The sequence below is a fragment of the Peromyscus leucopus genome, chromosome 1 (genome assembly GCF_004664715.2).
Source record: "Peromyscus leucopus breed LL Stock chromosome 1, UCI_PerLeu_2.1, whole genome shotgun sequence".
NCBI classification, from domain to species: Eukaryota; Metazoa; Chordata; class Mammalia; order Rodentia; family Cricetidae; genus Peromyscus; species Peromyscus leucopus.
The window spans coordinates 115284619-115300411 of record NC_051063.1 but is presented as its reverse complement, the minus strand read 5'-3'; the positions used below and the strand labels follow the sequence as shown (position 1 = coordinate 115300411).

Below are 15793 nucleotides of genomic sequence, written 5' to 3'. Positions count from 1 at the left end.
TCTTTCAATTACTGGGACACTTTCTTCTCTTGTGTATGTTTATGGAGTGGTTGCATGTGTGTGCATGTTTGAGTGTGTTCTGGCAAATGTATGTGCCAGTGCACATACATATGTAGGCATGAAATCAATGTCAGGTGTCCTTTATCACACTGTACTTATTTCTTTTCTTTTCTTTTTTTTTTTTTTTTTTTTTTTTGTTTTTTTGTTTTTCGAGACAGGGTTTCTCTATGTAGTTTTGTGCCTTTCCTGGAACTCACTTGGTAGTCCAGGCTGGCCTCGAACTCACAGAGATCCGCCTGCCTCTGACTCCCAAGTGCTGGGGTTAAAGGCGTGCGCCACCACCGCCCGGCTCACTGTACTTATTTCTTGAGATAAGGTCTTTTGCTGAATCTGGAAGTTGTTGATTCTGGATAGTCTAGCTAGCTTGCTCCAGGGATCCACTGTCTGTTTTCCCAGGTCTGGCCTTGTAGGCTGCCCAGCTCTTCTGTGGGTCCCAGGATCTGAACTCTGTTCCTTACACTTGCACACGTGCCTTGCTCACTGAGCTATTTCCCGAGCTCTACTATGACACTAACATCACAGTTTACCACTAATGAAAAGATGGACTTGTTGAAACAGTTTATAACGTTCTCTTACCACTCCATTGAAAACACCAAGACAGCATATGGGTACTATTGTTTAGTATGTTGCATCTATTTGTGAGCTAAGAACTGACATAATTTTGATTTTGTGCCATTTGTCTACCTTTATAAAAAAATCGAAATCTAAATATCAAGGAGATTCATAAAAGGAACATCTATTTTTAAAGTCTCTCTCTCTTTCTCTCAAAAGCAAACAAACAAACAAAAAAAAAAAAATCCCAAATACCAGACATAGAAATGGGCATGCCTCTTCTTCCTGAGGTGAGATGAGATTCCTGCTCAATCTGAAAGCAAATTGTACTCAGTGGATTCCCACCAGCCCTGTTGGGTCCCTTCACTATGCCTGACATACAATAGGAAGAACACCAGCTGTGCTGTCTTGAGGGCCTTACCAGGATGATCCTTCATAAAGCTCAAGAAACACAAGCCACAAGAAGAATGCTTAACTGACAGTGTTCTATTTGGATGTCCTCACAACCACAATGTAAGCTAAGGTTACCCAGCATATGACACCACAAACATCTACCTCCTATTACTGTTCTCACAGATAGAATTGGGGAGAAGTGCTTAGGCTCAGAGGCACAAGATAAAACTACAAAACATGTCACTCATTTCTTTTTGTTCTGTGATTCTGTGATTCACAGACATTTACTGGAATACATGATTCTGATTAGTTTTTGTGTTCTCCCCATTGTTTGAATTTATTTTATGTAGTGTGTGTGTGTGTGTGTGTGTGTGTGTGTGTGCGTGTGTTGCACCTCTGTGCATATGTAGAGACCAGAGGAAGACAGTGAGTGTCCTGCTCTATCATCCTCTGCCTTATTCCTTTGTACCAAAGCCCTCACTGAACTTGGGAGGTATGCCAGAAGATGGTGAAATTCAACAATCCTCCTATTTTTGCCCCTGACAGTGCTGGGATTGCAGGTGTGTGTGTGTGTGTGTGTGTGTGTGTGTGTGTGTGTGTGTGTGTGTGTGTGTACACGTTCCACTATTCATGTGAGTGCTGCAGATTTGAATTTGGATCCACGTTTCCACAGCAAACACTCTTAGCCACTTAGCCATCCCCCAGCCCTCCAATTTTTAGGTTACCTTTGTTTATTTATGGGGAGGCACCCATGCATCTGTGGAGATCAGAGACCAACCTGTGGGGGTCAGTTCTCTCCTTCCTCTGTGTGGGTTCCAGGAATTGAACTCTGGCTGCCAGGCTTGGCAGCAAGGACCTTTGCCTGCTGAGCCGTCTCGCCAAAGGTCTTCAATTGTTTTCTGACTTTAGGTGCTGATGGCCTAGACTATTCCAGCAAGAGACACCCTTTTAAGATGGGGAAAGAGAGCTACACTGGTTCTTCTTATAGCAACTTCCAAGCATTTTTCAAAACTATAAAATAAGTACAGTGAAAAAGAAAAGTCTGCAAATTTAAAAAAAAATACACAGCTCTCTGGAAGTACGTCGAAAGCTATGCGGGATAATTTTGGATTAGGCTGTGTGACTAGGCTCAGCTTCAAACAAGCAGTGATTCTGCTGTGACACCCAGGGAGCGGTGCATCCATTGTTCTTAGGAATTAAATTCCTTTTAAATTACTCATCCAAATGATAAACAGTGAGATGTGATGCACTCTGGGGGGTAAGATGCGAGGATTGTTTTTTATTGTGGCCACAACCCTTTAGCTGGGAAGCAATTCAGCCTGTTCTAATTAGGCGCCACTTACTGTCTTTCCAGAAACTGTTAGCCCCAGATAAGTGACTGAAATCTTGCTAAGTGGAGGGATTGGGGTAAATGATCTTGCCTACTCTGGTGTAATGACAAGGTTTGCAGAGGTGTATACAGACTTCCCACAAAATAGAGCAACGGTTTTTAGAAGAGAAAGTTTTATTTTCAAAACTAAAAGCAGCATGGAAATTCTGTTTACTGTAAGATACAGTTTTATATGTGTATCAATATAGCCAATAAATTACTGTTTCTCTTCAAGGACTACTATGTAAATGTTGAATCAAAAACATTATAATTGCCTATTGAAGTGCTAAGATGTCACCATCCAGATGCATTATAACCACACATTACAAAAATATCAATATATGACTCTCCGAAGAAAACACATACATATACAAACATAGGAATTCAAATCCTCCATATATCACATATTTAATATAAACTTTTGAAGCAAGCTTGGATAAGACAAAAAAAAAAAAAACAAGAGTTCTCAAAAAAACTGAAAGTTTAACTTAATTGCCAAATATTCCCTATTGCCCCAAACATCAATATTTTGAAATCTCTGTACAAATGTATGTTTTCAGACCGTTTAAAAGCTATGACGTACACACCAGTTTTCAAATAATAGAGCCAATCATTTTGCCACTTGAAGAATGTTGGGTAAAAGATATTATATGACACACAGGTACAAGAGTCAATGATAAAAGGCTGGTGTCTCCTACAACTTGAGCCCAAAGACCCTGGAGTGCTGGCAGGAAGAAGCAGCTGGGTCAACCCTCCCTGCAATCCAAGTAGTTCCCTTTAATCCAGTAGCAAATCTGCGCATATTTAAGAGGAGTGATTCTGACTGCCACGTTGAAATCCTGTGGAGAGCCATTCATATCCACCCACTGGTGGCCCGAAAAGATGCCAATAATTTTTCTTTCCCATTTCTGCTGTGGTCTCTTCCACATCCTCACGTAGACCCCTGAACCACTGGCCCCAGGCTGGGCATCACATCGCTGGTAGAGAAGGTCGTAGGTCTCATCTTTGACATCACAGAAACGGTACACCAAATTGCCTGGCCGGTCATTGTCATAGCCAGAGAAGTGGATCCTGCCCCCTGGGAGCTGCTTAGCCGGAGGGCTCACCCCAATCTTCATGAACTTCCTTTTGTGGGGTTTCTTGAGTTCCAGAAGGGCGTAGTCATAATCCATGCCGATGTCGTTGGCGTTGCCTTTGATCCACCCCTTGGGCACATGGGTGCGTTTCACCCGGATCCACTGAAATTTCATCTTGTCAGGCATGGCTGGGCTCGAGCTGTTGTCCCCTCTGCCACCATCTTTATACTTGGGCTTCAGGAAGCCCACTCGGAGTTTCTGCGTCCCTTTCACGTAGGTTTTCCCGTCGTGTATGCAGTGTGCAGCAGTAAGGACGTGCTTTTCGGCCACCAGGGTGCCGGTGCATCCCGTAGACAGCTTCACCGACGTTGAGAAAGGGTAGTTTAGCAGGAAGTCCTTCCCGAAAATGCTAAACCGGCCGTCATAGCCATAAATCTGCCTCTTCCTACGAGATTTTCCCGCGGCCTCGGAGTCTCTACTTCGCGCCCTGCCTTCGGCGTTGCTGAGGATGTAGATGCCCACCTGAGTCTCTGTGCGGCTGCCATTGGCGTAGAGGGTTTCATAGGAAAGGTACTGCTTGGCCTCTTCATAGGTGGGCAGTGGTGTTCCCTTGTGACACTGGGGTCCACATGAGGAGGACACCTCCAATTTGGCTTTGGCATCAAAGTCTGGCTTGGCTAAGTTGAGGGTAGACTGAGGCAAGACAACAGGGAGGCGGTAAGCCGGCCAAGTGGGTTTCCATGGACTACTGTAGGGACTCACCTGCCTGAAGACACAGAGCAGGAGGAGAAGGAGGAAGAGTCCTGGGATCCCCGCCATGTTGAGAGCTGCTGTAGAAACAAAGACAAGAAGTCAGGAGGACACGAGTTACAGCTCATTTCCTGCAGCCTGGTAAAGGGTAGCAGCATGCTGGTCATGTTTCTAAGACTGTGAGCCTTTCTCAGGTATCCAGGGAGAGAATTCCTCAGGTAATGGTCTCACTTACATGTAAAGACTTGACCTTGGGATCATTCCCACACCTCAGCCCCAAATAAAGCTTGGTGTTCCTTCCCTTAATTTTTAAGAAGCAAAGACCATGGATCTTTTCAGGGCTACATCTACATAGTTACCATTACTCTGTGAACATAGGGCCAACTCTCATTTTTACATGATTTTGAACTTTCTTTCTACTTGATTATACACCTTATTCCCTCCTATTTAACTACCCATCCACCCCCCTGGCCTTTTTTTCTTCCTTCTTAGCTCTCATTCCTATCACAGTAAGTTCTTACATAATTGTCTGGGCAACATTCTTATTTGAATAGTAAATCTAAATTACACACTTTGCTGCATGGCAAAGGCATCTGGGAAAGGTGGAGTCATACTTACTAGGAATCTTATCTTTCCTACCTCATGCATTAGGAAGATGGTATGAGAACTTTGCAGATTTTTGCTTTGAATTTAGAGGGAAATATGTTAGGTATTGCCTTTGCTCCAACCTTTGGGAACATAGGTACATTTCATTCTGATCCACTGAAGTTTTATATTCTAGGGCATGGCTGAACTCCAGCTGTCGTCTCCTTAACAACCATCTTCACACTTGCAAACAAATAAATATTTGTAGACATTTGGATTATGCTGCATACTAAAGGAATCATCGTCAAAGATATGAAGCTTTAACACTGTATTAACTCTAATAACTTTATGACTATTACTGTTGGTTATTTACTCAGGTGTCTATATCCATGTTTTCTGCTTGTCTAATGCCTTCACTTTGGACCTGTGCTAGCATTTGAAAGGATCATTGGGTAGATGCTTGTGTTACTGGAAGAATAAATTAGCGTTGTAGCTCAGAAAACACATTTTTTGAATGATGCATAGTGACTTCCAGTGGCAGATATGCATAGATGATGGAGTAGCTCAGACCGAGGGTAGAAAGTCAGGTGTGGGGACAAAGTGGAACAGGAAAGGTTTCCCGGAGGGAGGTGTGAAGTTGAAAAGGCATTAGATAGATGAAGAGACAGAAAAGGGGACCCTTGAATGAATAACAGTCTATGCAGGCGCACGGGGGTGTGCAACAGCGTGAGTCACTTCAGGAATTATGTCCAGGGGTGGACAGAGAAGACGACAGAGGCTGCAGGTAAGAACCCCCCTGTGGAGCACTGTGCGCACTAAATGCAAGAGCACAAATTTTACCCTGAAAGAGAAATATAAAGCCTTGATCAATCATCCCTGGAGAAAAGCACTAACAAAGAGGGTTGGAAGTGCTCTCTCCATTGCTCAAGCATCACTGGGCTCTGGTTCAGCTGACTCAGCGGGTGGGGTAATTCATTCACAATCAGGCATCCCAGAATGGGATGGGAGGGGGATTTCTCAAGAGGCCAGCTCTGTGAACAAAGCAGGAAGAAGAGCAAACAGTGATTTCCTTATTTTTCACTCGCTTCTTCTTGTAGGGTACAGACAGGCTGGCAACTTCGGGGTGCCTTGAGCTTGCTTTATGTACGACCAAACACTACATTGATCTAACCTAGCCTACCTGGGCAAGCCAAGCCACATTCCCAATACCCGCACAATAAAATGTGTTCCATCATCTCTGCTACCTCTTTTGCCCCACTCACTTGAAATCTACTTCTGTGAGGGATAACAGGAATGAAGAAATGAAGAAATGAGATCCTTAAAAAAAAAAAAAATCCAATTCTTCACCATTTCCTAACTCCTTAAAATTCTACTTCCCTTCGTCTTTGTAAATAGGAAAAATCTTGGGTACTTTGGGAGTACTTCAGTACTTGGGGAGGAAATACAGTAAGCTGTTTTCTTGCATCCTTGAAATCATGGGGTACATGGATAGGAGTACATGTGTATTTGTATGTGCTTGTTGGGTTGCTAATGTCAGGACTAATACTTCAACGTGGACCAGGGAAGATGTGTTGATGCTAACAGAGTCCACCCCGCAATGGAGGGCTGAGCAATGTGGTGGTGTTGTAACACTTGAGAGCTCTGTGAGGCATGCTCTCTACCTGAGTATTCCCACCTACTGGCTGAGGACCCAGCTCGAGCTCATTTTGGATTAGAATAGCCTTTGTGCTATGGTTATTTCTGCCTCGACTAGCCTCCCCATTCACATCAGAATCCCTGTCAAGTGTGATCTACTAAAGAAATCAGGTGTCTCCATCTTAGGCTGCAACCTAACTATCCCTCTTCCCATGACTGATGTGGAGAATGTTAAGTTTGCTAAGCCTAATGCACCAAGTTTTGTTTCATTTTATCTAAAGAGATACAGAATCCAGAGGCCCAAGCTGTCAAGGGTCCCTGTTTTTAAAGTATGACTGTGTGGGAGAGAGTAGGAAATGAGAAAGCACCATGCTATACTTAACAAGATACATATGATACTTTCAGTGCACAAGAAGAATGAGAGAGTTAAGCTATGCTAATATGAGCATATGAAACTTTGAATTCCAAATCTGAAACATGTACATAATTGTATAGAGTCTGAATTATCAACTGTACCAAAGTTGTGATGCTAATTGTCTTTAGCTTTATCCATTTACCTAAATGGTTTAATGACAAGGTACCAGGGAAGAGAAAGGCAGGAGAGACTCAGAAACTCCTGCAAACACATTTTTAAAAATCCACCGAGGAACTTTGCTTTAATGAATTAATCCTCCTCTCGTGCAAAGTTAAACCATTTTTCTAAGTGCTTTGCCTGTACAGCAAATCCTTATTTATTTAAAGAATACTTTCTAGGGTCCCAAAGTATGCTCTATTTCACAAGTGCCAACACAACATCCTCCCTCAGCCTGTTTGCAAAAGAAACCAGTCACTTGTGTGGTACTGCATGGAGGGGTACCCAGTTTTCCTTGGTGGGTGGGTGCTGGGTAGTCAGTCAGCTTGGCTCTTGTCCTGATAGCTCTCAGTATAGAGGGTCAAATTTACTCCTTGGCAAAACAGTAAATGACTGCGTGCCGAGAACTTTGGAGATCACTTACAAATGGAATAATACTGAGGGATCTACTAAATGATAGGCTATTACCAATTCAGATTCCTAACAACTTAAGTTCTCATCATGTAGCCAGGAGTCAGGGAGAAGTCGGCCATCTATGGGAAAGATTGCTATCTACTTAGGGCAGAGCACAGCTTTCTTTGTGTAAGATCAAATTGGGGGTTGCTTTGGAAGCACTATTTTCTCTTCACTTGAAACAAGGCTTTGTAAGTTCCCAGTGTTGTTGTGGAACTAAGACTTCACCCTGACGATCTTCATTTTATGTTTTCCTTATGGTTTGTATGTGCCTCTGAAAGTTAAAGCTCTAATCCAAACATGGAAAGGAATACGGACGTCAAGAAACTGGTGCAGGTCATTATTCCAAACTGATTTGGAATGTCTGGTGAGCAACTGATTGGTAAAGCTGGATGTAAAGCCCTCATCGACTTTCACTGGCATCTGGTTATTAAGGATGTAAGCATCCAAAGTTACTTGCTTGTCATCACACTTTACTTAACATGGGTTAGAAAACTGTTCTGAATAGCAACCCAAGCCAGGGAATCACTTTACCAGTTCTTGCAAGTCCAGGATTCTCTACTTGCATTTTCTTTCCTTTTTTTTTTTTTAGGATCAAAAATGTCCAGACAGGTCAGGGACTATGTTGTTTATGGAAGCTGGAGGTACCATGGGTGGGGGAAGGAAAATGTACCACATTCATCTGTTACTTCACTGGGAGTTAAAACCTCCATGCTCAAACTACCAAACAAACAAGCAAACAAAAGCACAAAGGAATCTATCAGGGATGGCTTCTAAGAACCCAGTGGAGGGATGACTGAGTCTGGAGGATGCTTTGGAAAGTTCCAAAGAAAAAGTAAGAGAGAAACAATCCTACTGCCATTGAGGGTCACTTCTGAGACACGGACACCCCACCCTGACAGTTGTTATTGGCTGAGTTGATTTCTGAGACATAAGACAGCAAATAACAACCAGGATGCTTTAAAATGAAGTACGTAGCTTTGCATTAATTTCTCAGCTCACTATATTGTTTATAGTATCACAAACTCAAAGTAAGCATGTGCTATGCACCTCTAAATTGATTTATACATAGACAATCCAGGATGTAAACAAACAGATTTAACACACACAATCCTAACCCCATAGCTGGAGACATGATACATGGGCTATTAAACTTTAAATCCTCTAATGTTTAAAAGTTGATTGTCTTGTTTTTGTAGAGCTGTTTGGAAAACCAACTTTTTTTAAAGTAATAAAGTTTTCCAAACCTAATCTTCCATATAGCTTATTCTAGACCAAAAAAAAAAAAATGTTAGGTCTATCACATTCCATCTCTAAGAGTGAATCTTTTCAGGACACAGAATCCTCATACACATAAATTATCTTCTAAGCTTTCCAATTAAATGTTTTTATGCATTACTTCACCTAATGGCAAAGCAGAATGGAAAAGCAAGGTGAACAAATATTTTTTCACCATGTTTAGTAATACAGAAACTGAATTTTTTTTCCAGCTCTGGGTATCTGACTCACAAGAGGGCTACACACTCCCTGCCCCCAGGTTGCAATATTAGCCACTGTCTAGCTGTTTGATGTCTCAAAAGTTTTACACTAAAGTATAAATATATGTTATAAATAAACATACTTCATAAGCCCTACAATAATTTTATGGTGGAGGGGCTTTGCACATTACCAAATGTGCCAGTGATAATAATCATTTACTGGGATTGCCTTTTCTGATTCTCCACACAGTAGTCTTAAAAACTGCAACAACACAGTTCTCCTCAAGGGAGCAGTGTTTGAGAGACTGATTTAACTCCTATAAGCAAACAAGTGTTCCAAGAGAAAGCCTAATTTTTTCAGACATCCATTCTCTCCTATACAAGGTATGAATTCCTGTGACCTCAATAAAAGATAAGAAAGTGCATAAAAGTGCTCACTCTAGGCACCATTTGGAAGGATGACAAAGGGTCCTCCACGAGATCTGTAGTCAGGGACACTGAACAATGTGGCTCTGCTAATTCCCAAAGCAAATGCCTAAAGATGAACAAAGCTCTGTGAATACACTGAAGCCAGGCTCGCTCTCACTTTCCAGAGCCACATAACCCATTAGAGCAAAACAGACCTAATCACATGAGCGCTTGAGAATGATGGTCTTGGAGGGGAACTGGAGGAAACTTAGGAAGCCTGGCCGCTCAAACACAATCTCGCGGTCATACAGAGTTTAACTTCTTCCCTATCAGGTTTTAGGCAAAGGAACCACCCTAGTGATCCCAAGACAACCTTGAAGCAGAGCAGGAACAGAGTGCATAGAGCTGTCAAGTGGTGAGACCGTGAGAAACAAACTCCCTGGAGTCATTTGGAATTACGCATGAATAATGCCTGGTACACTGGCTCCTAAAGCATCCATGGGAGAGATGCTCAGGAGAACCTGAGACTATTAAACTCTGCAGACCTGGGCCAACAATGTTCTCAGACACACTAATGGGCACTTTGGCATTTGTGCTACAGGCAGAAAAACACACCTATATTCATTCACTGTCTACCTGAATTGTCGTCAGTGAGACAGAAATGAGATCCATATTAATTACCTTGGAAAACTGCTTTCTTCCCAGTTCAGAGACAGCATAAGTTACTTACTGACTTTATAACAGTGGAAAAAATACAAGTGAAGGATTTGTTCATATGCACATGGTGTACCACTCAGGAGGAAATGAATGTAGTGCCTCTGTGAGATCTTCAGTCCCTTCATCCCACCTCCAATCTAGTCCTAAGAGACTCTTTGAAAAAAAAAAAATGTTCACTGTGTAACTCCCGATAGCCACAAATTCACCATCCTCCTTCCCCAGCCTCCTAAGTGTTGGGATTCAGGGGCATGCACTACTTTACCTAACTCCTAAGAGATTCCTTGAAAGATAGATAGTTAATAGTTCTTTTAAATGCTCTCCTGCCCAAGTATACTCTTGACACAATGTCTAAGAACATCCTGATACTAATTTGTGATAGGGGTTTTGGCCACAGCTAACTTTTAACTGTAAACTCAACTCTTCCCACAGGGGCCTGGTGAGTCTATTCGAGTATCGACCTACCTATCCCTAAGGAGTCCGCTAGGACCCCTCAAGTTCACTTTCAAGAGCTGGGAGAAACAATTCCTATTCTAACTGAGCTACTGAATAGCCCGGAGCTTTCCACCACTCGCAGGCTGTTTCTGAATTCTCCTGGGTGTCACCCAGTGGGCAATAAAATAAACAGGATTTTTATCAGAGGCTTTTCTCAAGAGATGCTCTGAGGGAGGAGGCGGGGAGAGCCAGCCCCACTTCAGGAGGGGGGTGGCATTGCTTCATCTAAACAAGTCTTCCTCTTTTAAAAGTTCCAGGGGGAAGAAAAAGCTGTTATTTCAGAGTTAACGATTTGTGATAAATGGCTACAGGCTGAAGCAATATTTGCTTCCCACAACTGTTGATAAGTTCAGGCAGCATTTAATAGGTTTAGCGCGCTGCACTAAGCCATCGCTCAGAGCCAAAGCCTGTTTCCAACCTATGTTTGCTGACTTTCTCTTGCTTGTTAAGGTGTGTTCATAATCACGTGTCCGGTTAAAAATTAATGCTCAGAGTGTGATGGAATCAGATACGGTATATGCAGAGCTCACGGAAAGCAAGTGGTAGAGGTGGCGGTGTGTGTTCGTGGAGAGAGCCTGCCTTGACCAGTCCGAGGACGACTTGCTAGACAAGGCTCCTTTCGACTCTCACACAGCACCCCGCATCCAAGACGGCAGTTTCAAAGGCAGCTTTCCCCACCCACTTTACAAGTGACACTGCGTGAATCCTTATGCCCTACAGAGTGTGTGTCCCTGGGGGCTCTTTTGGACTCTCATTCCAGCCTAGAGCCAGTGCGGAGGCCGGGACCAGGTCTCCAGTTCCCCCTCCCGCCGTCCCCGTCCCCCTCCTGCAGCCCGCAGCCACCCCACCCCGCGCGCACCCGGCCCTTTGTCCCGCTTCGGCACACGTCTGGGTCCTCCGCACTCAGCGGGCGACACCGGATCCCCCCACTGCACTCACCCGCGTGGAGCAGCCCGCCCGGGCTGGCCCGTGTGCTGCTCAGACAGGTGTGGGCGCTCGGAGGAGGACGCGCGCGGCTCCCATGCCTGCTCCGCAGCGCGACCAAGTGTGAGCCGGCGGGCCAGCAGCGTCCGCAGCGCCGGGTCCGCCCCCCCCCCTTACCACCCCTACTCCGTGCGCCTCCGGGGCCCTCCCGCCCCGCCCCCGGCCGCTAGCCGAGCCGCCCGCCGACGCCGCCCCTTCCCTTCGCCGCTTGCCTTCATCTTCAGCCTGCCATTCAGAGATCCCGGACCCTGCGGCCCTGCGCAGGTGGGTCTCCGCGGCACCTCACCGCCAACGGGGTCGTCGCCTCTTGATGTCCCTTCCACCAGGGACACCCTCCCTCTTTCGAGAACGCCTACAGAGTTCTAGAAGTCTGCATTGCCTGAAGTCTGTAAAGCCAAGTGCTTCAGCAAGAGCGGTGCCGGTCAGCACACCGGGTGCAGCGGCCGCTCCTGGGCAAGTTTGCGAAGCTCACTACAAAGTTGTGAGCTCCTTACCCATGCGCATTCTTGCGCCTGAAATTGTGATGGCCAAACTCCTCTCCAACTTACGTCTGCCTCAAGAGCCTCCAGAGAGGAGCAGTTTGTAACCCAGAGGCAGGACTACCAAGTTTGCAGGCTCTGCACTTCAGCCACTTGCGTGCTGGGTCCAGAACACAGCAAGGGATTGCGGGCTTGGCAGCTTCTCAAGGGTTGGCTGGTGACGCCCCTGGCTTGGTCTTTATTGGGGCACCAGGACACCAGCTGGTGGAGCCACCTCCTAGCCTGTGGTGCCTGCTTCCCTAAATCAACTCCAAGGAGTCCACAGCTGGGGGTCTTCTCCAGGCCAGCCTGGTGACCTCACTATTTAAGTATCTAATGCCAGAGCCTCGGTAGTCTCCCACACACTGCTTCTGTGAACCAACCTTTCATGCAGGTCATGAAGATGAAAAGGGTAAGGACGCTGTGGATTTCCCCCTAAGGACTGGAGGATTGGAGAGGCCCAATCTTGCTCACAGTCAGACCGCTACTGAATGGTAGGGCAAGATTTTGCACAGAGATCATTTTTTCCCCCTGTCAATCCCAGAGTAGCTTTCCTTTTTCCTGTCAAAGCCTGCCCTCAGAAAGGGAGGGCCTAACATCCGATTCCACACGGGGATGTTAATGGCATGCCCAGTGAGCTAGCGTTTGCCTTTGCCTTTACATAGGAAGGCCCTGAACACATTGTTGAGTAGTGTTTCTCAAATATAAAGGAAACTAGTATTGTCCACCGCATTAAAGGCAAAACTTTCTTAGATCTCCCCAGTCTTAGCTTAAACTTTTTAAAAAAAGTTCATTGATATGAATATATACATGAAACTAGATAAAAACTTAAACTTTTGAACAACTCAAGAATAAAACCAAAACTGATTTTTAAGTTGAATACAAAAATTATCTCCCAGAACAATACAATTAGATTAGAACTGCTTCCCCAACTGTTGACAGCATATGGCTACTGATGGCCAGAGGGGTTCCCTTCAGTTCTCCACAGCAGGACCACCCTTGTGGTATGTGAGGTGCCCTTAAAGACTCTCTCCTCTCCGTTGTCTTCTCCCTCCTACCTACCACAGGCCTTCATTCTCCCTAGGTCTTTTTCTTATTAGCATAACAATTAAAGTGGTAACCCCCTCAGGCCAAACAGTAGTACACACAGGCACAGAAAACCAGAAGAATTCCTGGTAGAGTCCATGTGGTGCTTTGATTGAGATGTGTTCCCATAGTCTCTGGCATTTAAAATACTTGGTCCCAGTAGGTGGTGGTGTTTAGGTAGACTTGGGAAATGTGGCTTCGCCTGAATCTGGCAGCGGTCCGGTTCACCCTCTCTGCTTTGTGCTTGGGATTTAGGAAGAGAGCTCTCAGCTTCCTGCTCCTGCTGCTAGGCCTGACCATCCTGGAGTCTGACCCCCTTGAACCCAAAGGAACTCTTTCTTCTGTAAGTTGCCTTGGCCATGCAGTGTTCTCCCAGCAGTAAAAAAGTAACTGATGCAGATGATTATCACAACGATCCAGGGTATGCTTATATTAAAATCACACAAGTGTAACAAAGTCAGTGATGGGTCTCTAAGCCTTTATAGCTCCCCATGGAAATACCGATGGACTTGGAACTCCTTATGACTAACCCAAGTGAAATCTAGTGGGGTTCAAGACGGCCATGCCAATGACAAAGTCAAGAGAATTATCACCAGAGAAAAACCTAGATTAAACCTTCCAGCGTCATTTGCTTTTAGCTTACTTAATAACTACTAACTTTAGAGACCACATAGCAGATGACATGTTGTTAGCTGCCTACCAGCTTCAATACTAAAGCTCTTCTGATGTTTAGGCGAACAAAGCTGTTGGCTATGTTACAGAAGCATGAAGGCTGGATGACTAAAATGGGATGAAAAACTTGGCCTTTCTGTTTTCATATCATGTCTATCCCCAGTATCGGAGTTATCAGCTCTACATATAAACACATTGAGCATTAAGAACTGTTAAAAAAATAAAAACAAAAAAAAGAAGTCCTTTGACTTCACTAATGATGCTAGACACAGGAGGAACTCAGTGTGGTTCCTAGATTAATTCATTTCCCACTTGCACCAGTACAAGGCCAGAATACTTGTGCACAAAAAAAGGGAAAACATCTTTTGAAGCTGTGCCCATGACTAATGAACAATTTTCAAACTTCAGCCCACTCTTCCCTAAAATTAAATCAAAGCTTCTTGCTGCCTCTGTTGAGCGGAGCAGCCTGGTCAACTCCTTTGTTATCACAATAAAGGAGCTTTGCCCTTCTTACGTGGATGTGGCATGGTCTCATTGCTACGATTCCTGTGTCACAAGATCCCACAGCTATGTACCATGTACCACGCCAGGGCCTGCCACTTACAAGCTGTGTGGCCTTTCTCCTAACCCTTCTGTAGCCTCTTCTATACAACCAGGGCTCCTGGGGCTGGTTTAAGGGCTGGATAGATCAGTACACAGAACGTGCTTTAGAACAGTTCTTTAAATGCAGATAGCAGCTAATAAACATTAGCTGTGGTTAATCCACTGTGCAAAAAGATCGTGTTTTGAAGTGTCATCGTCCAGTGTTACTTCAGCCCATTCTGACCGACATCCATTACTCATTGTCTTAACAGTGGTAATTTTCAAAGCAGCACCTCGGAGAACACATATTACTCCCATGAATCATACGGAGAAATCAAGGCACAGACGAGCCTAAGAATACATCCCTCTCTCAGCCAGTTCCAGGTGCTATTGTCTTCGACCCAAACAGCTAACAAACAAAGTTCTCAATACAGAGAGGGTTCAGGGCTTAAATACAACTGCTTGGTTTTAGATGTTTCTTAGGTTTGACAAAGTAACTTGGCTGAAGAGGTGGGAGGAGGGAAGAGAGGGGGATCTGTGGTTGGTAGGTAAAATGAATAAAAAAAATTCCTTAATTAAAAAAAAAGAAAAAGAAAAAGAACTTGGCTCTTAGTTCATCTATGTGACGGCCATTTGGACAGCAACATGATGGATTTGGAGAGTGCTTTGACCTTTGAGAGAAACGTGCTGTGTAAACAGCAGGTGTTCTCATGCTAAGCATAGATGTTTGCTCTTTTTTTTTTTTTTTTTTTTTTTTTTTTTCTGTACTTGTCCATCTTTCCCCCAGGGGGAAAAAAATCCAACCCTGTTGCTGCCTTTTCAAACCTTTTTTATGGGCGCTGCGATCGAGGAGTTAAAAGTGCACTCAGGGCAAGACCTGCGAGTTTATTGTCTGTCCCCTCTGTATAAAATCTCTGGGGCTGTGGGACTCAGCAAGCAAGTGACCCCCACCCTCATGGTGCAGAGCATTAAATGCCATGGACATAAAACAAAATTCAACACAAGGAAAACTGAAATATGGGCTAGGTCAGGGAATAGACAGGAGCTAGAAAACCTGGAGGAGAGAATCATTCTTTCTTATTATGTCAGGTCTGAAGGCTTCCCTGAGGCTATGGGATTTGAACTGAAGCTCAAAAGGTAAAGAAAGACCTGGGAGTTTTCATTTTATTGTTTTTCCACCTTTGAAGTGCTGGAGATTAGATACAGCACCTTGCTCAGCCAAGCAAGCCTAAAGCTTTACCACTATGATACATTCCCAGATTCTGGGCAAGGCTTTAACGTGCATCATCTTACTGGGTCTGTAGAACCACACTGCAAAAGGATAGGAAGAGAACTGCTACTGTGTAAAGGAGAAATGCAAGACTAAAGGAGCAGAGCTAGGACTCAGCTGCAAAGATCACGGGAGTGTTCCT

The 15793-nt window shown here is 44.4% G+C and overlaps 1 protein-coding gene across 3 annotated transcripts; it reads right to left on the bottom strand.

Annotated features, from left to right (window-relative positions):
- Positions 1-2757: 2757 nt before the first annotated feature.
- Positions 2758-12502, bottom strand: Prss23 (serine protease 23). 3 transcript variants are annotated; one of them, XM_037197604.1, is made up of 2 exons: positions 12425-12502; positions 2758-4280 (listed from the first exon to the last, which is right to left on the bottom strand). In XM_037197604.1, the coding sequence occupies exons 1-2, from the start codon at positions 12438-12440 to the stop codon at positions 3121-3123; spliced, it is 1176 nt and encodes a 391-aa protein (XP_037053499.1). In that variant the 5' UTR covers positions 12441-12502; the 3' UTR covers positions 2758-3120. The 3 variants fall into 3 exon arrangements, with proteins under 3 accessions (XP_037053499.1, XP_028750808.1, XP_028750807.1); XM_028894975.2 differs by lacking the exon at positions 12425-12502 and adding an exon at positions 11479-11607; XM_028894974.2 differs by lacking the exon at positions 12425-12502 and adding an exon at positions 11479-11561 and having other exon boundaries at positions 2758-4277.
- Positions 12503-15793: the final 3291 nt, after the last annotated feature.